Consider the following 21,431-nt stretch of genomic DNA (forward strand, 5'->3'; position numbering starts at 1 on the left):
TCAGTAGGCAGCATCATGGGGGAACACAAAACCTAGGGCTGACTCCATGGCTAGGATCACCTTGGCACTGACCTCCAGTAAAGTCTACAAAGTAGGCCGGGCTTTGCCAGCCTGTCACCCTCCGGCTGGCTGGGGCTGATGGAAGTTGTCGTCCAAATGAGACGGAGGTTGCCCGGTTGGCAAAGATGGTAGTAGACCCAGCCCCCAGAGAGGAGGGCCAGGCCAGGAGGAGCTGCACCGCTCCCAGAAGCAGCCTCTGCTAACTTCTTGCGGGATCTTGTGCCTAGATGCTGAAAGACATAAAGAAGGAGAAGGTTTTGCTGCGTCGGAAATCAGAGCTCCCCCAGGACGTCTACACCATAAAGGCCCTGGAAGCGCACAAGAGAGCGGAAGAATTCCTCACCTCGAGCCAGGAGGCGCTCTGACGGGCTAGGGAGCCCCTGGAGGGAACACAGAAATGCACTTTGTTCTAATGTATAACTAGGGAATGAACATGGTGAGCTGTGCCTGTCCTCCGCTCCATTCTCATCCTTTCAGGTTAGATTTGATTTTACATTGTACCTCATATCCCCCACGACACTGTCACGTCCTCCTGCTTTTCTCCTCTTTACAAAGCTGTTTTTTGTGTGCACGTGTGAAAGGGAGCCTAGCCCCATCCGTGAGGGGGTCATTCCACACAAGGGTCATCCCTGCTCCTCCTCCTGTTTCCCCCCTCCCCCCCCCATCAATCTACTCCAGTCCCAGGACCAAAGCATCGAGAGTTCAGCCGCAAACTTACAGCAGCCTTAGCCCAAGCTGTCGCCCTGCAGATGTTCTGGACCACAAATCCCATCAGGAAGTCCCGAACATCTGGAAGGCACCAGATGGTCAAAGGCTGGTGCTACAGTAATAATTCACTACAGCCCCCTAGCAATTGTTTATATCCCCCCTTTTTTTATCTGCACCCCGCACAATGATATGGTCTGAAGAACGCAACGTATTATGTGAAACTGGCAGAGCTGCGCGTTACAGTCTGCTTCCTAGGGATCAAGGCAGGCTTGTTCCTTGGGGACCAAGCTAGATTTAGGAACATAATTTTGCTCCCCAACCCCAGAATAAATGGCTAATTAGAGAGTACCGATTTGATTTGTTCTGATCTATATGAATAAGGGTCGCTGGCTTTTTTGTTGGGTTCTGTGCAAGGATGTAATCAGTGTGTGTGTGTCAGTGTAAGAAAGAGATCATGAATGCAAATGGAGTGCAAGTCAGGGAAATTTAGAATTTGTTCTATTTGCACTCTTTCCCCCCCCCCCCTCCAATTGCAGCACAATGGCAGCCTTACATAGTTCTAGGTCTGGCCTGTGCTTTTTGCTGCTCGATCATTTGGAGTGTCCGTCCCAAATACAGACTAATGATTGATCTATACATTTACCGCACAAGAGCCTCCCTTACGAACTGGTTGGCTTTCCTCTCTGCAGTTTCAGCTAGAACTGGAGCGAGATTTGATGCTTTCCAGCAGATTCTCCTACTTGCGCCAACCTCCCTTTCTCCACTGTTGGGTTTCTAAGCTTGGGAGAACGCTGGACGAATTACTTCCTGACTAACTTCACAGCATACAAACAGCTTTCAAAGCATTTTTCATATTGGGAACAAGGGCGGGAGGGGACTTAACTGCACAAGCCAGGAAACACCTGTTGCTGTTTTCTTAATAGGGATCAGCACTTTGTTTGCTGCGGGGGGGACGGGGACTAAGCCTCAGTGTGCTCAAGCTCATTTCAGCCGTTCTAGTTCCATGGGCCTCATCTTGGAAAGTCTCGGAGCACGAGATAGCAAAGGCTCATTTTAGGGTGGTAGCCAGAGGGGATTGCCCCATTTCCCGTAAACTATAGGTTTTAGCTTGTGAGCCACTGACTCAAATCTCCTGCTCAGTGCAAGCAATCCAGAGCTATAGTGTGCTAGAGGTGGCCATCCAACATCCCCTTGTGGAGTTCCTGTAAAGTTACAGCCTTCCATGCCTCTAGGTAATTGGTTCCAAAATATATCCTCCTGTACTTTAAGGCCATAAGAGCTACTCTTGCCCTCCCCTCTAGGGGCAGAAAAGGACAAATGGTTGCCTTCTTTGTGATAGCTTTTCAGGTATTTCAAGCGCTAGCATGTCCACCTTCAGTCTTCTTTTCTGCAGGTGTAACATCCCCTGTTACTTTAATGTACCCCTATGAGACTTGTTTTCTATAGTTGACCATGTTTGTTGGCCTCCGCTATATCCAGTTGTCTATATCAGGGGTTCCATGGACCACTGGTGGTCCAGGAAATGTGTTTGAAGAACAGATACCATTTGAATTCCATAGAATTCCATACAATTCAAATTGTAGTACAGTATGAGAAATAAAAGAAGCAATAAAAATACAAGTAAAAACCATACAGCATCAAGCACAGCACGTTACAACAGGCAGAGAAAAACCATTAAGTGGTCTCCCTCAAAGTTGGGGCACCCAGAACTGGACGCATTACTCCAGATGTGGTCTGACTAGTGTAGAGTAAGATGGAACTATTACTTCTCATCTAGCCTATATTTAACCAGTTCACCAACAAAAATGTTAAAAAGACTTTGCCAAATGCTTAGCTGTAATAAATTACATCCAGAGCATTCCCACACTCCAAGCTAACGACCTGATCAAAAAAAGTCTGAGATTCTTGACAAATCCATTATGACTTCAACTAATTGCTATCAAAATTGTATATATACATAATTTGTTCTAGTCTCATAATCAGACTGACCAGTCTATGATTTCCTATATATTTCTTTTTGCAAAGTGGAGCAACAGTTGCTTGTCTCCAGTCCTGTGATGCCTCACAACCATTCTCCAGGGTTTTTTCCAATTAGTGCTTCTGCAAGTAAACTAGTGACTTCCTTTAGTACTCTACGATGTGATCTATATGCCCTGAAGCCTTGAACTCATTTGAGGTAGCTAGGTAGTTTCCTGACCAACTCCTTATTAAACTTGAATTAGCTTCATATGCTGCCATTGTTTACAGATTGCTGATTGAATTTCAGAATCATGCAAGGTCACAAAAGGGGAGGACCCTCATTCCTAATCAATTCCACGTCAACCTTCTCTTTTATGAATTCTGACTTGCGTTTCCCCACCTCAGATTCTAGGTTCCAGTCTTCTACAATTAATTTAAGGCTGTAAGTCCCAAGTACACTCACTCAGAAGTAAATCCCATTGAAAGCAGTGAGGCAACCGTGGGGTGCGGGAGGTTGAGACTGCAAGCCTCTTTCTCCAGTCTACATCACACTTTAAATCTTCATACGCTGTATTGCATTATCTACACACCTACTTCACTTCTGCTGTGTTTGTCCCTATTTCTTCTGTACCTAGATTAATTTTGTTCCAAGTTCCCTAAAGCCCAGTTTCATAGATCTACCTGCATCTCACTGAAGGTACCCACTTTCCTGTACTGGTAACTGATCTGCACTGTTGCTTTTCTGAATTTGCCAATTAGTTTGGAAAGGAAGGTGAGGCACAGGCTATTAGTAATCTGACATCCAGCCCATCAATCAATCATAGCTCCTCCACTGTCTGCTGCCAAAATATTTTCAATACCCGTTGAAGATGCTCTGGCTGACTGGTGAACAGTTTCTCTGAACACTAAAGCCCTTCTTTGAGTGAGATCTGTTTAAACCTCTTGCCGTGTGCCAACTGAAGCAGCAAGAGGGAAGCAGAAAACCATGACACAAAAGGAAAGGGGGAGTTTTGATTTAATATATTTGCCTGTCTTTTCAGTGGTAGAATTGAATAGGAACCAGAATGAACTGAGTGGCCACTGGGCTTCAGGTGTAGCCGCTGGAGGGACGATATTGACTTGGAACTCTTCTAAAGCAAAGTGCAATTCAGTCAATTTGTGCCCCCCCACCCCCACCCAAGGCTGGGCTCTGCAGACGAGAACTATAGGGCACATCCCCCCCACCTAGCCCCATACACAACACAGCCCTTCTCTGCCTGCTGGAGTTTTGCAATGGTGGAGCAGGGCTGCAATTGAGCATCATGTGCTGTATGACTTAGATGTAAATATAGCCTCTGTCTAATCTTTGTTTGGGGTCAGGGAACTTGTGTTTGGTACCTAACATTAAAGTTTAGTTTGCTGCCAATTCATTCCAGTGTCCTATGTATCTTCACGGGGATGGGAGAAGCTGTGTGAGAAAGGGGGCGAAAGAACTAACGCCTCCAGCCAAAACGAGCACCTCAAGCACACGGCTTCAGGTCACTATTCACTTTAATCCAGCTCTACTTTAAAAAAAAAAATATTCCCTTGTGTTTCTCCCACTTTGCTTGTATACTTTCCCTACTTTTTACATGGACAGGGTTGGAGCTGCCTCTTTCACTTCTTACATAGCCCCTTCTCAAAGGGAGTGGGGGGGGTACAAGCAAAACTTAAGTGATGCATTCACTCTCTGGACACAAGTATTAAGCTGCTTTACAGTTCATTATGTACATATGGTGTACTTTATTTTCAGTAGAGTATTACATAGTATGACAGTGTTGGATTTTGTACAGATGTCCCTGTATGTACAGAACTAAATAAAATGGATCTCTTGAAAAGATGACACGCTGGACTCCACCTCATGGCCATGTTTAGCTCTTTAGCCCATGTGTCACTTGGAAAAGGGGGGGTGGGGGGCTGGTGGGGGAGAGAGTAAACAGCAGGGCTAGAATCATGCATGTCGAAGGGCGATTTCATGAGATGGTCATTTCTCCTAGAGACTTCTCCCTCTCCCCAAGCTTAAGAAAACAGCCTGATATCACTAGCACCACCACTCAAGTAGCTATGACTGGGCGTTACAAAACAAAAAACCCTTATGAATTAGGCCATATTTTCAATGCGACAAGGTGAACACAGAGTTTCAATGCTGGTGAAAGATAAATATCTAACCCAACCAGTTCAGAGACAATGGTTTAAAGTGCAGCACTTCTGTTTAGCTCTTTTCGGCTGGAGGCAAGGATGCAGAAGAGCCGGCCTTCACTTCCATTCTGGCTTGGGGCTGCTCTGGCTCTGCCGGGCTTGCAGGGTTCGCTGCACCATATCCTGCCACTGGTCATCCGAGATTTCGTTGGCCCACGCAGGGATTCCAAGCGTGGGGAGCTTGATTCCGGCCATAGTCCTTTTCACCAGCTCCACGTGTTCTAGAGTCAAAGACAGCCGAGGAATGAGAGGGGCAGCACAAAAGGAAATCAGCCGCCAACACCACACCCCCTAGACTCAACACAACTCCTTTCCAAGGATTTCCATATTCATGCAGTACTCAATCTGTGAATAGATAAAGGGCAGCTCATCCAAGGTAGCAAGCAACCCAGGATGAAGGCTCAGATTTGCTTGGGGAGGGGGAGTGAGGGACGCATTTATGGGCCCATGGTAAGCTTGAACTAGGGACTGGATAGCCAAAAACGATTGCTGCCCCACAAATCTTATGAACAAGAGAGACCACCATAGCAATTAGCCAACTCACAAACAGAGTTACCAGGCAAAACTGTGCAGCCAATAAGACACTAGTACAGTGGTGCCCCGCAAGACAAATGCCTCGCAAGACGGAAAACCCGCTAGACGAAAGGGTTTTCCGTTTTGGAGGTGCTTCGCAGGACGAATTTCTCTATGGGCTTGCTTCGCAAGACGAAAATGTCTTGCGATTCCTGGGGTTTTTTTTCCGCTCCCCACCCCCTTTTTCTAAGGCACTAAGCTACTAAGCTGCTAATAGCCTTTTAGCAGCTAATCCGCTAATCCCTTAAGCCTTTAATAGCCGCTAAACCGCTAATAGCGCTAATCCGCTAATGGGCTTGCTTCGCAAGACGAAAAAACCGCTAGACGAAGAGACTCACGGAACGGATTCTTTTCGTCTTGCAAGGCACCACTGTACATAGCTGTCAACTTTTCCCTTTTCTTGCGAGGAATCCTATTCGGAATAAGGGAATTTCCCTTTAAAAAAGGGAAGCGTTGACAGCTATGCACTAGTATCAGACAAGTGCTAAAACTGAATGGCAAGAATGGAGAGAGAAATGCCATGAAAGCTGGAGGACACTGTGTGTTTGGACTTGAGCAAGGAGATGCCAGATTTAAATCCAGTTGCCCTGTAAAGTAGATTAGGTTGAGAGGGTAGTTATGTGTGGCCTTTATATAGAACTTAATCATAAAAAGGGATCATGAACACAGGTGAAATAACCCCTCTGCTACCTTGCACTTTATGTGGGCTACATGATGCTATTGTAAGGTGGATTGGTAGATGGTTGGCTGACCAAGGCCAGAGGGTGCTCACCAATGGTTCCTTGTCATCCTGGAAAAAAGTGGTAAGTGGTACGCTGCAAGGTTTTGTCCCGGGCCTGGTGTTGTTCAACATCTTTATAAATGACTTTGATGAAGGAATAGAGGAGAAGCTCATCAAAGCTGTACATGACACCAAACTGAGAAGAGCATGTAATGCCTCAGAAGACAGAACCGGGATTCAAGAGGATCTTAACTGATTGGAGAACAGGACCAAAAATCACAACAAGCAGTTCAACAGGAACTAGCAAAATGAATTTCAGTATGGATGTATGTAAGGTTCTACACTTAGGAATAATCAGATGTGCAAATACAGGATCTGTGGCACCTGGCTTGACACAGCAGAGCATGTGAAAAGGATCTAGGGGTCTTAGTAGATCACAAGCTTACTGTGAGTCAACAGCGTGATGCAGCAGCTAAAAAAGTGAACACTATTCTAGGCTGCATCAACAGAAGTATAGTGTCCAGATCAAGGGAAGTAACAGGACCACTATATTGTGCCTTGGTCAGATCCCACTTGGGAGTACTGTGTCCAGTTCTGGGCACCAGAGTTTAAGAAGGAGTTAAGGGTTGGGTATGCTTAGCCTGGAAAAGCGAAGACTGATATATGATACAGTAGCCATCTTCAGATATCTGAAGGGCTGTCACACAGAGGAGGGAGCATGCTTGTTTTCTGCTGTTCTGGAAGGTAGGACCTGAGCCAATGGATTAAAGGTACAAGAAAGGAGATTCCAACTATACAGAAATAACTTCAAGACTGTAAGAGCTGTTCAACAGTGGAACCAACTACCTTGGCAGGTGGTGGACTCTTTCAATGGAAGTTTTTAAGCAGAGGTCAGGTGGCCATCTGTCAGGGATTCTTTATTTGTGATTCCTGCATTGCAGGGGGTTAGACTAGAAGACCTTTGGGATCATTTCCAACTCTACAATTCTATGTAGGAATGGCAGGATAGAAATGTGATTTAGAGGTTATGGAACATTAGAGACCTAGAGAATATCTAGAGAATAAACTAGATAATCACAAGCCTTAAAAAACGCAGAATGGGAAAATAGAACATGGGCTGAATGTGGCAGGACTTACAGACACCAAGTTCTAAGGCTGGCAATTCTCTCTGGAGACTCTAAAGACTAAAATAAATAAAGCTGCTTCAGTATTATGTTACCTGGATCCATAGGGATAGAGCTGCGAGAGTTGTGAGCTGCAGATCCCTCCTCCTCATCGCTGTCCACAGGTGGGTCAGGCAGATGCAGTCTCATTGCCTGCATGCAGTGCATAAAGCCATTACAAGCATTAAGCATAGCACAAAGGCATGCGCATGCAAGAATCTGTGGCCCCACCTTGAGGAACCCCAGGACACATGCTTGAAACAAAACTGTGGTACCTGAAGTCGCTCATTGATATCGGGCGTTGGCTCTGTGCTAGGTTCCGTTTCTTCAGCTGCTGCTAGTCCCTGATCTGGATCTTGATTCAGTGGCTGGTACAAGTAGCCATTACTACCATCTTCCTCCTCCTCTTCAGGTTCTTCACTACTCCACTCCCCAGCAGGTTCAGGGGTTCCATCAGGTGTCTCTTGCAGCCCCAGCTCTTCGTGCTCATTGGGACAGATCCTCTCTGGACCCATGATCTGTGTAACCACTGGCTCCAAGGCCATGCACTAAGGATCTGAAGGGAAAACATGGAACTTAAATCTCCGCAACAATACTATTGCTTAAAGTTGTATATTTGTCTGAGAAATGACTGAGAAAGAAGCATATCCTACAAAGAGATTGCAGGAAGGTAAGAGCAATAAGCACTCTAAGGCAGAACAGACCTACCTAAGAAAGTCCATTATAGTCAACTTTAGAGCCATCATCACATTTCACATTACATACTGTACACTAAAGCAGGCATAGGAAAACTTGGCCCTCCAGATGTTTTTGGCCTACAACTCCCATGATCCCTAGCTAGCAGGACAGGTGGTCAGGGATGATGGGAATTGTAGGTGCAAAACATCTGGAGGGCCGAGTTTGCCTATGCCTGCACTAAAGCATTATGCCACAGAATCAGAGTTGGGACCCTCAGGATCATCTAGTCCAACCCCATTGCAATGCAGGAATATGCAGCTGTCCCATATGGAGCTTGAACCTGCAACATTGGTGTTATCAGCACCATGCTCTAACCAGCTGAGCTATGTAATGTGATGGGTTTCAGGCTGCCTTTCAGGGAACACCAGGATTCTATGGAAGCTTATCAGGAGCTTCCCAGAAATACAACTTTATCATCACTGCTTTAGTTTTTCCTGCAATACACAGGAAAGTGTTGAGTGTTTTTATGTGGCTCAATTCTAGTTAGCTCAGTAGCCATGGCCAACGTCAAACCTGCATATGTCACTGTTTCCCTAAGCCAGAGATGGAAAACCTGCGGCCCTCCAGATGTTGGCAGTCCCACTCATATCAGCCCCAGCATGACCAATGGTCAGAGATTATGGAAGTTGGTAGTTCAACAACACTGGGAGGGCTGTGGGTTCCCCATCCTTCCCCTAAACAAGGACACTTCTTCACGGTAAATTAGCTTCCAAGTCCTATATCCCATTTGCCTCTCACCCACATCAGTTTAGGGCCAGGTTTCTTTAACTAGAGGTAGCTATTCAGTATCTCATATTGCCTTCTATGGGACAAATTAATAAGCTGTGATGTGGGTTAGGAAACAAAGAGTTAGGTTTAGGCCCACTCCATTATCTTCTATATAACCCGGTGACTGCCACTCCCATAGAAGAGACTTTAAGAAAGCACTTTAAGACAATGCAGTTTAGACCAAACTCACCTAGAACCCCTAACAGCAACTCAGTTCTCCAAAGTATTTCTAAAATAATAATAATAAAATAACTTACAATTACTGTATTAAAACAAGTGTTCTATCACGTCAAGCTTAGACACATGCAATATAAAAGCATGGTGACTATTCACAGAATCGGCAACAATCCTGGCTCCCCCTTCCCTTTGAGGTGGTTCTGACTCGCACCTCCGTAAAGTTGCCTTCAAGATGCCTTTTCGCTTTTGCTGCTACAGAGTAACATGGCTACCCCTCTGGAAAATAAACAAACTAGCCTTAGGCAGCCCAGGTTCAGGCCCCCCCCTACCCACCCCACCGGAAGGATGGACAAAAACGTGTCTTTCCGGGTTTCAGAAGGGTTTCCATATGCGCCCGTCGTTATGGACCCTTCGAAACGCCCTATAAATGCTGAGCCTTGTTGTCCTCGCCCCCACCACAAAGACCTCCATTTCCAACACCGCCTGCTCTCGCCGTTTCGCCTATTGCCCTCCATCGCTGCCTGACGCCCAGCAAACCACAGCTGTGCCCGCCACCCAGAGCAACAAGAAGACCCCCTGCCTTCACCCAGAAGGGAGTTCCGCCTTCCCGATCGGAGGCCGATCTCAGCCAGCCGCTCAGCCTCCGGAAAGGACAAGGCGCACAGGGCCACTGGGAATGACGTCATACCCGTGCGCGGCGGGAGGAGCCGTAACTATGGCAACCTGCTCCCCATCTTGGGCGAGGTATTCAGGTCTCTCCCCCCCCCGCCCGCCCCAGCCCTCGCCTCTCCGTTGGCCCCTGCCAGTTCTGAAGTCGACGAGCGGCTGTGTTTGATACGGTCACAAAGCACGTTGGAAGGACTGGCCAATAGCTGCCGCCTTGCGCTTCGGGAAAGCATAAGGCTCGTGCAACAAAAGGCACTCGCTGGGAATCGGGATTGCGGGGCCGGGTCTCAAGTTACGGTGATGGGCACCCCAAATGCATATAAGTTAGCAGTTCGGTAAAACCGTATGTCCAAACTACTTCTTCGTCACCAGGCCAGCTTTTATATCTTTTTATCACCACGCGGAGGCTTTTTGTTGCTGCTGCTGCTGCTGGTGGCAAAAAAGAAAGAAAGATGTTTCTCTTTTGCACCGTGGAGAATTACGGAAATGCCTTTCCAGCAGCGCATGCACGTGCAGTAGAACTGCCCGACTTCCAGCAACCTCTGGGGCTCTAGAAGTCAAATCTCTTTTGAGGTTAAAGGTTGTATCTTAAAGGCGCTCCCACCCGCACGGATACCCCGGGCAAGGAATTCGCTCACCAGTTTTGTGACATACCTTTTATTATTGCACTTCATGCAATGCAAGCTGGCTAGATTTTTTGGGTTGCAAGTCGCTCTGAGTTGCCTTGGGCAAGATAAAACGCCTAACAAATGCAAATGCAAATATTAATAATAATAATAATAATAATAATAGAGCGAGGGACGGAGCTGCTGATCATCCTCTGTGGGAGGGGTACAGGAACATTGTTCCTATTTTTATATGCGGAAATTTGAAGGTCAGGGTAGAAGATGTAAGGGGTATGTGTTCAATGGCACTGCATACCATATAGGCATAAAGTCACCAAGTAAGGTTGCCACCTGTCCTTTATCATAAGGGATTGTTCCTTTCTTCAAGGAAAAAAAATATGGGACTTCCCCCATATTTTGCTTGACCTGTCCCATATTTTGCCCGACCAAAGGTTGCAACCCGACCACCAAGTGCCCTACTATAGGAAGGATCCCGGTGAATTCCTACCTACTGGTGTTTATTGTGAGTTGTTTTGTTAAAATGTAATTCAATGTTGCCTGTAAGACACGTTGGAAGGGTTTGTATCCTGAAAGACGGGGATATACCGTAAATACTTGAAATAAATAACTACAGTTACCCCCCAAAGAGCTACAATTCCCAGCACCTTTAACTACAGTTCCCAGGGTTCTTCTGGGGGGCGGGGAGTGTGCTTTAAATGGTGCATACGCAGCCGTAGTTAAATCTTCTTTCTCTGCCAGTTCTCCCAGGTTCCTTTTCTCCCTCCGGGCTTATTTCTGGAGCCTGGCTTCTGCAGCACGCACCACCCACCTACCAACCTAGTCCAGAGTCCAAAATTACCTGCACCCGCCGCGTGTGCACAGAATCGCTTTACTAAATCCGTATCAAGTGATCTGGACCCGTTATGTAAATAAGGTAACTCTCATCCAGCGCGAAGCTGTGGTGGAAAGAGCTACAGCGCCAAGGGGCTTCTTAAAACCCCCTTTGCAGGCGTGGGTATGTGAAGACGCTGCCCGTCCCCACTTCGTGGCCATTTTTTTTGAAACCGGCGTGCTGGGGTCCAGGGTGACGGGGTGCAGAAGAACACTATATTTCGCTATATCTGCGGGCCCTCCCAAGACTACATTTCCCAGACTCCCCTCGGTGGGCGTGGTGCGTCATCCTCAGCCGTTGTGCGCCGAAGCTGGGCCTGTGGGAGGGAGGGAGGGAAGGAGCGGCTGAGGCGCCTGAGGAGAAAGCTCGGGGCTTGGCTGGGCCGTTAACGAGCGCCGGGTTCGCGCGACCCTTCGGGGCCGCGGGCCGGCCCCGCATCCCTCTCCCCGCCCGTGGGGGGCAGGTAATGCAGCTGAGGCGCCGGGGCGTGGAGGGAGCCCCTGTGGAGGAGGGCCGGGGGGCGGTTCTGCCGCGGGCGCGCGGCGTTGGCGGCGCTGACCGTTGGGGCGGCCGGGATCCGAGAGCCGGGATGCGTCTGTCAAGGTTGGGGATGGGGCACGCGGGTTGTTATGAGGGACTCGTCGGTTATGGGGGCCGGGGAGAAGTCCCTGCAGGGAAAGAGAAAATATATAGAGAGAGACGCGGCTGAGGGGCGTGACAGGCTAGGCTCGCATTGTGAGCGCTGCGGAGCCCAGGGGCTTAAGAGGAGCTTGGTGCATTTGTTTATTCTGTCGGGGGTCAATGTGTCTGCCAGGGCCGACCCGAGTCGTTTTGCTGCCTGAGGCGGGGCAGCAGATTTCATACACCGCCGCCCCTAACGTACGCACGCGCGCGCGCGCTTCTCCCCCCCTCGCGTCCCTCGGTGTCAAGAGTGCAAAGTCCTCAAGCCATGCCAAGTTGTTTTGGCGCATGAGGCAGAAGATCCTGCAGAAGGCCTGTCCTCCTTCCTCTGCACCCCCCCTCCCCCGCCCCGGCGGTCAAAATACGACAATAGCTTTTAAACGGTTTGGCGTTTGCTGCCCCTCCCCCTCCAAGAAAAATGGATCTGCCCAAGGGTGACGTTTAACGCACCCTGCCCAAGGGTAGTGCCAGCGTTCCCAAATAAATGCCCGTGGCAGTTTTAAAACAGGGCAACCCTTTCCTTCCCTGGACAGTGTGTAAGGTTGCATTTTGCGGTATTTTCTAGGCATGTGGTTTTTCTGCACTGGGGTGCTAGTTCTGTTTTGGGGAGGTGGGGATTGTATGAGTGTTCATTAGGATGGTGTATGAGAAAAATCATATAATAAATGCCTTTTATCCCTAAAGTTTTATGGAGTTTGGTTTTCTGCTTTTTCCTTTTCTCGTTGGGGTGTTCTTCTGTGTTATTATTACCATTGTATAATGCAGCACCATCAGTGTACATGGAACTGAGATGCATGGGCAAAATTGACGGTGTCCCCAATATAGAACAGTACAGAACAGATAATGGTTAAAACAAGAGAAAGTGGGGCATGGAAGGATGAATGTAGTAAAATGCTGTTGCTGTACTTAGTTGAAAATAAAGGCTTAAACCAAAGGCTTAATCTGGAATACTTCTGGCACCATGGGTCAGACTGGAACCTCCATTTCACCTACTGATATGTGCTGAAAATGTGGGTTTTTTCCTCTTTCTGCTACATTTAACACAACTCTTGGTACTTTTATATATTTAAGAACCCCATTGTTTTCTTCTTTATTCCCAAGAAACACTGGAATAACTCTTAATTCTAATGTAGATTAGAACTACCATCAACATTCTCAGAAGAATGGAGAAAATATTCCACCTGTCATGTCCAAAGCATCCAGATACATTGTACATTGAGCAGGACAAAATTCAGGTCAGCAAATCCTGGGGATGGCAACTGAAATTCAAGGGCCGGCATGTTACAGGCTTTCTTATTGTCTGTATCCCTGGAAGCCACAGACTTGCTTAAGCATGCATGTTCATCATTTGGTGACTGCAGCTTCAAGTATACATTGGATGTGTGAATTGACCACCACAGATACAGCCCCTCAAATAGGACTTTCATATCACATCAAAACAACAGAATTGTTGCACACAGTGGCTTGTTATAAAGTTTAGAAAAACTAAGTGGTAAACAAGCATGTGTGAATCAATTCTGTTTGTTTCCAGTTGAGGCCAGATTACTTTTCAAATCTTCCAGATAAGCAAGATCCTGTTGTCTGGGTGTGATACTTTTTCTTATAATAGCTTATCCATAATAAACTCAAATTTTAGTCTTGCACGCAACTCAAAAACAATGGTTCCTGGGTCTTTTAAACCTGTTCATCCCTTTGTAAACAAGCCTCATGTGCCACATATGTACATAAAACTAGTCATCTACTACTCACCTTAGCTTTTCCTGGTTGCTTCTACTCCCAGTGCGACTTAGCATGGTGCATACTCATGCTAACATGGATATGTTATACCAATGTGCTTATGCCCTTTTGGCTGATAGCTGAGAAGCACATACGGTGGTACCTCTGGTTGTGAATAGGATCCGTTCTGGAGGCCCGTTCGTAACATGAAAAGCCCGCAACCTGAAGCGCCGCAGGTGCGTGGCGCAATTTGGCACTTATGCGCATGCGCAAGAGGCAAAATCCGGAAATAACCCTTTCCGGTACTTCCGGGTCACCATGGGACGCAACCTGAAAAAACGTAACATGAAGCAAACGTAACATGAGGTATTACTGTACTCAAAATCACTTAGGCTGTGGTCCTAGCCACAATTTGAAACAAGTTGCTCAGTAACTTAGGAGAAAAAAGATATGAGATCAGGATTTTAGCATGTATTAGTTACACATCACATACTTTAACCACCCTGCCAAGCTCAATAATTTATTATTTGTACCCTGCCCGTATGACTGAGTTGTTCCAGGTGGGTGACATAATAATGCCCCAGATGGGTGGCATGCTAAAGCATCAAACATTAAAAACTTCCTTATACAGGGCTGCCTTCAGATGTCTTCTAAAAGTTGTATAGTTACTTATCTCCTTGACATCTGATGGAAGGGTGTTCCACAGGGCAGGCACTCCATTGAGTAGCTAAAGGCATAGTGGGGGGAGTACTTTGATCCTTTTTATGAAAAAGAGAATGTGCAACATTGAAGTAATGGAAGTAATTAAAGATTTTAATAACTAAACCCAATTTAGCTCTTGAGTTCAGTAGCACCATTAAGACTTTTTCTGCACTGCAACTTAGAATTCACTTTAATTTCATGCTGTGTCAGTTTGCTGTATTTAGTTTGTTTCTATTTAGCGTAGATGTTGATTAAAGCACATTAGTATCTGGTTGTTCATACTTTGCAGCGCTACAGTGAATTTATGTGATCGGTTTTTGATGGAAGGAAAAAACCCACCTTTTGACATTAACCACCAGAGTGCTTTAAGGAATCACATTTGAGTGCTGTAATTATAGGCAAATGAAAATAATGTATCCTTAATGACAAGCCAGACCCACATACTTTTGGAAAAGTTAGAAGTGTTCACATTTTCTTTTTTCCAAGTTAAAATTACCATACAAAGGATCCGTGATTTCACATTTAGAGCTTTGTTCAGAGTTTCTGTATCCTGTAGAAGTTGCAGCTGCTTCAGTCCAAATATGTAATAATGTAACTTTGATGGTAACTAAAACATTGACAATATTAGTGCTGTTTTCATTGAAGTAGGCATGCAGCTAGGTTTCAAATATATTGGTCTTTATATTTTGACTGCAGAGTCATTCTGCTTCACTAAGAACGGCATCACTAATTTGGGTCTGTCATCATTTTGTCTATAGCTTGATTTTAAAATGGTTATGGTAGTTCTGGGTATTTAGGCTGACTTCACTTTTTGAGCAGTTGTCTAATCTCAGAAGGTGCAGCTGTGTGTCTTGTTTAAGCTAGAAGGCAAAGTGTTGGTTTGCTTGCCCTTTCCAAGACTGTGCAAATGAAGTAGCTTTACAAGGTGCATATTCCCTCGTTTAGGTTGTTTGGTAAGCCCTTATTTATTTATCCTGAAGTTGTTATCGCTGTCAGAATGGATTCTAAGATGTCTTTCTCACTATTTTTGAAGCACTCTATAAAATCACATGTTCCTGTATCATATGTTTGTTTTGATATGTCAGCTGTTGAGCTTTCAGCCAAACAAGACTATTTTAATTTTCTACTTTTGTATAGGTTATTAGCTATTATCTGCATTAAAAGGTTTTGGGGATACAGTATTGTACACTTGTTATGTGATAAATGCACACCTTTATTCTGCCCCTTGTAGACATGGCAGGCAGTCGCCCCTGCCAATCAGAATTTGTCACTTCTACATGTAACACAAATCATATACGAAGCATATTGTAAGAATATTGATTTGTTAAATAATTTCTATGCTGTTCTATCGTTTTTCATGTGTGCATATGCAGGAGTTAGCTGCAGTAAAATGGAAAAAGAAATTTTTGGAAAGATGCAGACAGGGAACTGAATTTGTAAAACAAGCTCCTTAAGGAAATTGTTGTAGTTCTCTTTTGCATAAAGTTGGGTGAGAGCTACTTCTGAAATGTGTGCAGTATAGGCAAATAGTGTGGACTGAAACTTAGGGTTGTATTCAGCTTAACACTAAGGAGAACATTCTCCTCCTTTCCCTGCACACTCCCTAAGTCTGTTTTGGGGGTCCCCCCCCCAATCTTCCAGAGCAAATCTGAGAACATCACAAATACCACCTACTAGCAGTGCCTGTTTTTTATCAGGATTCACCCTCAGTTAACTGGCAATCATCCAATCCATTATCACCTCAAGGCATATTGTTCTAAGCTAGTTAGCTAGATAAAAATAAATTCATTACATTGTGATATAAAGGTTTTTTTAGTCTCTGTTATAGTTAATGTGTTTCTTCCAGGATAACTAGAACAGAATTTCCATAGACAATTTTCATGGAAAGTCTCTTTAGAGCAGGAGTGAAGAACCTCTGGCCTTCCAGATGTTGCTAGATTCCACCTCCCATAATCTATTACCATTGTCCATGGTGGCTGGGGCTGATTGTTGGAAGTCCAACAGCTGGAGGGCCACAGTTCATTCCCCCCGCCCCCCGCATTAGAGAAGTCCAAAATACTCAGGCTTTGGTTTTTTGTCCACACCCTTCTATGCCTGGAGTCTGAACCTTTCCTGTGGCTCCCCCTTACTCAGGTTATAGCTTGAAGTCTATGCAACCCTATAACCTGGTTGATTTTTTCTATGTTGCAAGATCATTGTGGTAGAGATGGGGTGGGAGCAAGTTGAAAAGGTAAAGGGTGCGTTGAGATTGAACAGGTGCTTCTGTCATTGGCAAACAAGAGCTGCCCTTCTGTTTGAATATACTGTAGCAGTTTCTTCTCTCTGCTGTTCAGATGACTGATGGTGTTTATGGAATTTCTGGCTTGCTTCATGACTTCTGTTTATAGCAAGTTTCTCCTGGAGACGTGCATCTAGCGCACATCCCTCTAAGATTCCTGGGATCTTTCCTTGAGGAATCAAATGACTGTCAAATTGGGTCTCTTGGGGTTTTAGGGATGGAATCTTGACATTGTGGTCTTCTGATTAGTAATTTAAAAGGAGGGATCTATAAATCAGCATAATGTCATGGGGTGGGAGGCTAATCTCTGTAGGCTATGGAGAAGGCATCTTTTGTGTGTTTAAATGAGCTCTGTCACATCTCAGCTGAAGCATCTAATACAGTAATTTACAATATAATACAAAAAAAATAAAAACCGGCCATTGACATCAGAAGCCAATTAAAACTCACACCAGTAGTAAAAATAATAGCTAAGACTGCAAGGAACAGCAAAACCCAAATGATCTCCAAAAGATCGGCAAGTATTGTTGCCTTCACCTGATGTCCAAAGTGAGTATGTGCCAATAAAGTGATACTGGAAGGAGAGCATTCCACACTTAGGGCTTTTCATTGGTAGTGCCCTATCTCTAGTAGTCACCTACCTCACTTTTAAAGTTGACAGAGATTCTGTCACAGGTCTTAATGAGTGAGCAGGTCTGTGTAGACAGCCCTTCAGATAACTTGATGCCAAGCTGTATAGGTCATTATAGGTTAAAATCACTACAATAGCTTGAATTGTACCTGGAAACAAATTGGAAGCCGGTGAAGATATTTTTAAGCTGATGAGTTCTTCTGAATGGCCAATATTAGACAGTAATCTGTCTGTTAGATTCTGAAACAATTGAATTTTCAAAAAAATAATAATCAAGGACAACCACATGCACAACATACTATATTGCAGCAATCAAGCCTGGATATTAATCTGGAAATTTTTGAAATTCTATAGTGTTTGCTTATCTCTGATGTCAGAATGGCCTTACAGCATAACGGAAGGAGGCCAAGGAAAAGAGAGAGAAAAAAAATCCAAGGTTCCAAGGCACCTGTGGGTGCTCAGCTGAGGAGGAGGATGAGCACTTGACTGGCAGGTGCTGCTTGAGATGGGAAGCTAGATTAAATTCATGAGGTGCAAAGAGGTTGGGACTGGGTAGACTTGGTGTGGGTGGTGTGTAAATGTAGCTTGCTGTAGAGATTGGTTCCTTTGATTTTAGCGTGGACTGTATCTTATTAAGTCAGCTTACATAAGTGATCAGATGTATGACCTTTTCTATGTCAGTCTTTTCACAGCTGGTATTCCTACTAATGGGTATGGACAGTATCCCTTTCTTGTGGCATGTCACTTCAGTCTTGCTAAAAAGGAGGTACTGAATCAGAAAGGATTAAAACACCTGCAGTGTGTTGTCAAACATAAGGAAATCTGTTGCTCCTTGTCCAATAGCAAAGAGAAAATGAGGTTGAGGGGCTTACAAGGGTAGCAGGTTCAGTAGTTACAGCTGAGGCTACATGACAGCAGCTCAGCTGTCGCCCCAACCCCTATATGATATGTGTAAAGGTTTTGCTAGAAATAACTTGGGTTTTGCTCTGGCAGTTCAGTGGTTTAACAGTGCAATATTCTCTCTGCAAGGGACGCGGGTGGCACTGTGGGTTAAACCACAGAGCCTAGGGCTTACCAATCAGAAGGTTGGCAGTTCGAATCCTTGCGACGGGGTGAGCTCCCATTGCTCGGTCCCTGCTCCTGCCAACCTAGCAGTTCGAAAGCACATCAAAGTGCAAGTAGATAAATAGGTACCACTCCGGCGGGAAGGTAAATGGCGTTTCCGTGCGCTGTTCTGGTTCACCAGAAGCGGCTTAGTCATGCTGGCCACAGGACCCGGAAGCTGTACGCCGGCTCCCTTGGCCAATAAAGCGAGATGAGCGCCGCAACCCCAGAGTCAGCCACAACTGGACCTAATGGTCAGAGGTCCCTTTATCCTCTTTGCAGTTGTTACCCCCTCACTTTCACTGCAATTTCCATTAAAAATAGGAAATGGCTCACTACTTGAGACATAGAATGAGCTTGATTAGTACATTCAGCCTTGGGAAAATCTGTTTTCAGCAAGCCCTTCTTACGCTTCTGGTTGCTCTGCATTTTTCTGGCATGCCATACCGTACCCTGTTATTATGCTATTGATAGGAAACTTCTATTGTGTTTTACTTTGAGAAACTAACCATGAAGTGGTTTCACATCTGTAGACACATTCTACTACTTTGTATGTCTCATTTGTCTTCTGGGTGGTTCTTCTTGTCCATTATGTACTATGCTGTCTCCCAAAAGCAAATAAGGGCAAACTAGATTCTATAAGTTTGCTTTTGCAGCAATTAATTTGACTGTGTACAGTCCATATTGCCCTTGTTTAAACTTTAAGATGCTGGGTCACTCTTTGAGGGGCTGACTGCTCTGAGATTTTTGCTGTACATGGACAAAATTATTTTTCTTTCACATTTGAGAACATGTGGCGGCATACCAGTGACTTTCAGAAGGCATCCTCAATCTGAAAACAGTGACATGAGAATGATCCCTGGGTTTCCGACTGTTTCTCAAGTTGTGTGTCCTGGAGATCTTAGAAATTTGCAAGTTTCTTGTCTTATTTTAGCAGCAGCATGAGTAACTCAGTCTCCCTAGTAATTAGGCAAGTGTCAGCATTGCTGCTCCTCATTATGAAAGGCCACTAACCATTCCTGTGTTGACACTGGTTTTCATTTCCTGCTGTCTTGGAATGAATAGCCAATGGAGTGCATAAATGTCAGGAGTGAGAAAAGTTGCTGGATTGTTATTCTGCTGGATGTAACAGTGAGTTGGGATGTGCCTGAAATAGAACAGTCTATATGGCCGGCCTCAAGCTGACTGGATCTATTTTTAAGTGCTACTAAACCACGTAGCTGGAAACACAGCTTTTCAGGTTACATATTCTCAAGGACTGAGACAACAGCATGGTAGGGACACGTCCTTTGCATGCACTTGAGAAATAGTGGGTGCAGGATTGCTTTGGTGTTTGGGGGAAGAGAGTGTGTGAAGATGAATGAAGATTTTGTTTGATTCTTGCTGGGCTCATTTGTTCTGGAACATAAAAGAGATTTTGACTCATGTATTTCTTCAAATTTAAAACTGCTTTACTTATAGAGCTAACTTTTGTCTGTTTCTTTTAGGACTGGTGATTCTGCTCTTTTTGGAGCTATACCTTAGTACATAATCTTCCTCTGTTTACCTTGCCTCAGTTGCCCTCTCCCTTTCTCAGTTGTCTCCCTCTTAGTAGATTTTTCATTGTAAGCTCCTTGGGGCAAGGATTTGTCTTATACTTTCCAGTATACCATATGTATGAGTTTGGAACAGGGTTTGGTGGTGGTGTGTTCCTTTCCTGGTTGTAGATTTCTGACGCATCCATTCACTGGTCAAGACTGCTTTTAAAATATTGAAAACATGTGTACAGTGCTACCTTTATCAATTTTTTCATTTTTAATTTTTTTTTTGCCGAAGGCACAAAAAGCAATAATTTATATTAACACTATTTGTATCATTCTTAGTACAGTACAAACTGATATATTACATTTGGCCACAATTGTTTATTGTTTCTATAGTCAACAAAACTATCTGACTGCTATCATATTTTTGTCTTTTCATGTAAATCTGAGATAATGGGTTAGTTTGGCCATAGCAGCAAATTCCCAAAGTTTCTCCACACTTTCTTTACTGGATAGTGTGTTAACTGATCTCATGTCTTACCAAAAATATTATTGGTGTGGCTAACATGAAAGAAACAAATTTGTTAAATTCTGATGCCCCTCACTTTCTGCATAATTCAGTTTTTTAAAAAAACCTGGATGGAGAGGAATTTTATCATCTAAGATCTTTTTAATACAATTTTACATTTTATTCTAGCAGTTTTTTTTGACAAATCACATTTCCCCCACATATGGGGATGGGAATCACCTCTCTGTTTTTGGCATTTCTAGCATATGATAGGATAATCTTTGTTAATATTTGTATCTGAGCTAAAGTGATACACCACATACTCATCTTAAAAGAGTTTTCCCTTGAATATAAGCAGATTTTTAACCATTTTAAAATATTGAATAAAATGAATACTAGGTTAGAGGTTGTGCCATCACTTGCATTCGGTTCCTTTGTCTTCTGGCTGAGATTCAAGATGCTGACTTCAGTTTAATCTAAATGGATAGGTTCCTACTTACCCTGGAGCAGGAGTGGGGAACCTATGACCCTCCAGCTCTTGCTGGACTATTGGGAGGAATTCAGTGTCGTGCTAAAGTGATTGTTTTATAAGGGAAGCATTTGGGATTGACAGACAGAACAGTCCCCCCTCTCCTTTCCCCAGACGCTGTTCCAAGAGTTCTCCATACCTCCTTGAGCCAATTTTGGGGGGCATGTTGGGGGAAAGTCCTGCTGCACAAGAGGAAGTTCTTTTGCAGGCCTTCTATTAGCTGAATCCCACCCACTATTATATTCATTTATTACCTGTCCTATACCCTAAGGTCCTTGGGCAGATTACAACAATTTAAAATGTAGTTTAAAACAGTTTACCGCAACTCTCATAACCTCTGACTAGTGACCATTCTGGCTGGTGCTGCTGAGAGTTGGAAAATATCTGGAGAACCGCAGAATACCCTTCACTGCCTTAGGTTTCCTTCTGTCCTACCTCCAGTTGCAGTCAGTCACAATCACTTAACCTATCAGAAAGTAACCTCTTAACAATAACAACATTGCTCCAAATCATGC

At 44.7% G+C, this 21,431-nt stretch overlaps 3 protein-coding genes and 1 long non-coding RNA gene across 20 annotated transcripts in view; 3 read left to right on the forward strand and 1 right to left on the reverse strand.

Annotated features, from left to right (window-relative positions):
- The window catches only part of PPP2R5D (protein phosphatase 2 regulatory subunit B'delta), a 55,778-nt gene extending 51,190 nt beyond the window's left edge, over window positions 1–4,588 (forward strand). For all 5 annotated transcript variants that reach the window (XM_083433058.1, XM_083433059.1, XM_083433055.1 and 2 more), the window contains one exon: window positions 288–4,588. In XM_083433058.1, coding sequence (XP_083289184.1) covers window positions 288–425 — 138 coding nt within the window. In that variant the 3' untranslated portion in view covers window positions 426–4,588. The remainder of the gene's footprint in view (window positions 1–287) is intronic.
- Window positions 4,469–9,850, reverse strand: MEA1 (male-enhanced antigen 1). 5 transcript variants are annotated; one of them, XM_083433215.1, is made up of 5 exons: window positions 9,665–9,849; window positions 9,098–9,136; window positions 7,677–7,957; window positions 7,458–7,554; window positions 4,469–5,165 (listed from the first exon to the last, which is right to left on the reverse strand). In XM_083433215.1, the coding sequence occupies exons 3-5, from the start codon at window positions 7,944–7,946 to the stop codon at window positions 5,002–5,004; spliced, it is 531 nt and encodes a 176-aa protein (XP_083289341.1). In that variant the 5' UTR covers window positions 7,947–7,957; window positions 9,098–9,136; window positions 9,665–9,849; the 3' UTR covers window positions 4,469–5,001. The 5 variants fall into 5 exon arrangements, with proteins under 5 accessions (XP_083289341.1, XP_083289339.1, XP_083289342.1 ...); XM_083433213.1 differs by having other exon boundaries at window positions 9,671–9,846; XM_083433216.1 differs by having other exon boundaries at window positions 9,310–9,692.
- On the forward strand, window positions 5,172–7,292 carry LOC310674226. Its single transcript, XR_014509451.1, has 2 exons — window positions 5,172–5,539; window positions 5,898–7,292. It is a non-coding gene; the product is annotated as an uncharacterized lncRNA (long non-coding RNA).
- A 1,269-nt stretch (window positions 9,851–11,119) lies between the features above and the next one.
- The window catches only part of KLHDC3 (kelch domain containing 3), a gene marked incomplete at its 3' end in the record, with an annotated part of 43,514 nt that continues 33,202 nt past the window's right edge, over window positions 11,120–21,431 (forward strand). The window contains exons 1-2 of one of the 9 annotated variants that reach the window (XM_083433126.1): window positions 11,195–11,289; window positions 13,062–13,163. Of the gene's footprint in view, window positions 11,290–11,544; window positions 11,711–11,793; window positions 11,851–13,061; window positions 13,164–17,614; window positions 18,293–18,641; window positions 19,634–21,431 lie in introns of those variants that run through there. The other 8 variants (XM_083433125.1, XM_083433127.1, XM_083433130.1 and 5 more) reach the window with 8 other exon arrangements.

The sequence above is a fragment of the Podarcis tiliguerta genome (genome assembly GCF_965153285.1).
Source record: "Podarcis tiliguerta genome assembly, chromosome: 3".
Classification (NCBI taxonomy): Eukaryota; Metazoa; Chordata; class Lepidosauria; order Squamata; family Lacertidae; genus Podarcis; species Podarcis tiliguerta.

Coding starts and splice junctions, on each gene's coding strand:
- MEA1 (XM_083433217.1), bottom strand. CDS start 7,946: ATGGCCTTGGAGCCAGTGGTTACACAGATCATGGGTCCAGAGAGGATC. Junction 7,555..7,676: donor ATATCAATGAGCGACTTCAG/GTACCACAGTTT, acceptor CACTGCATGCAG/GCAATGAGACTGCATCTGCC. Junction 5,166..7,457: donor CTCTATCCCTATGGATCCAG/GTAACATAATAC, acceptor CTTTGACTCTAG/AACACGTGGAGCTGGTGAAA.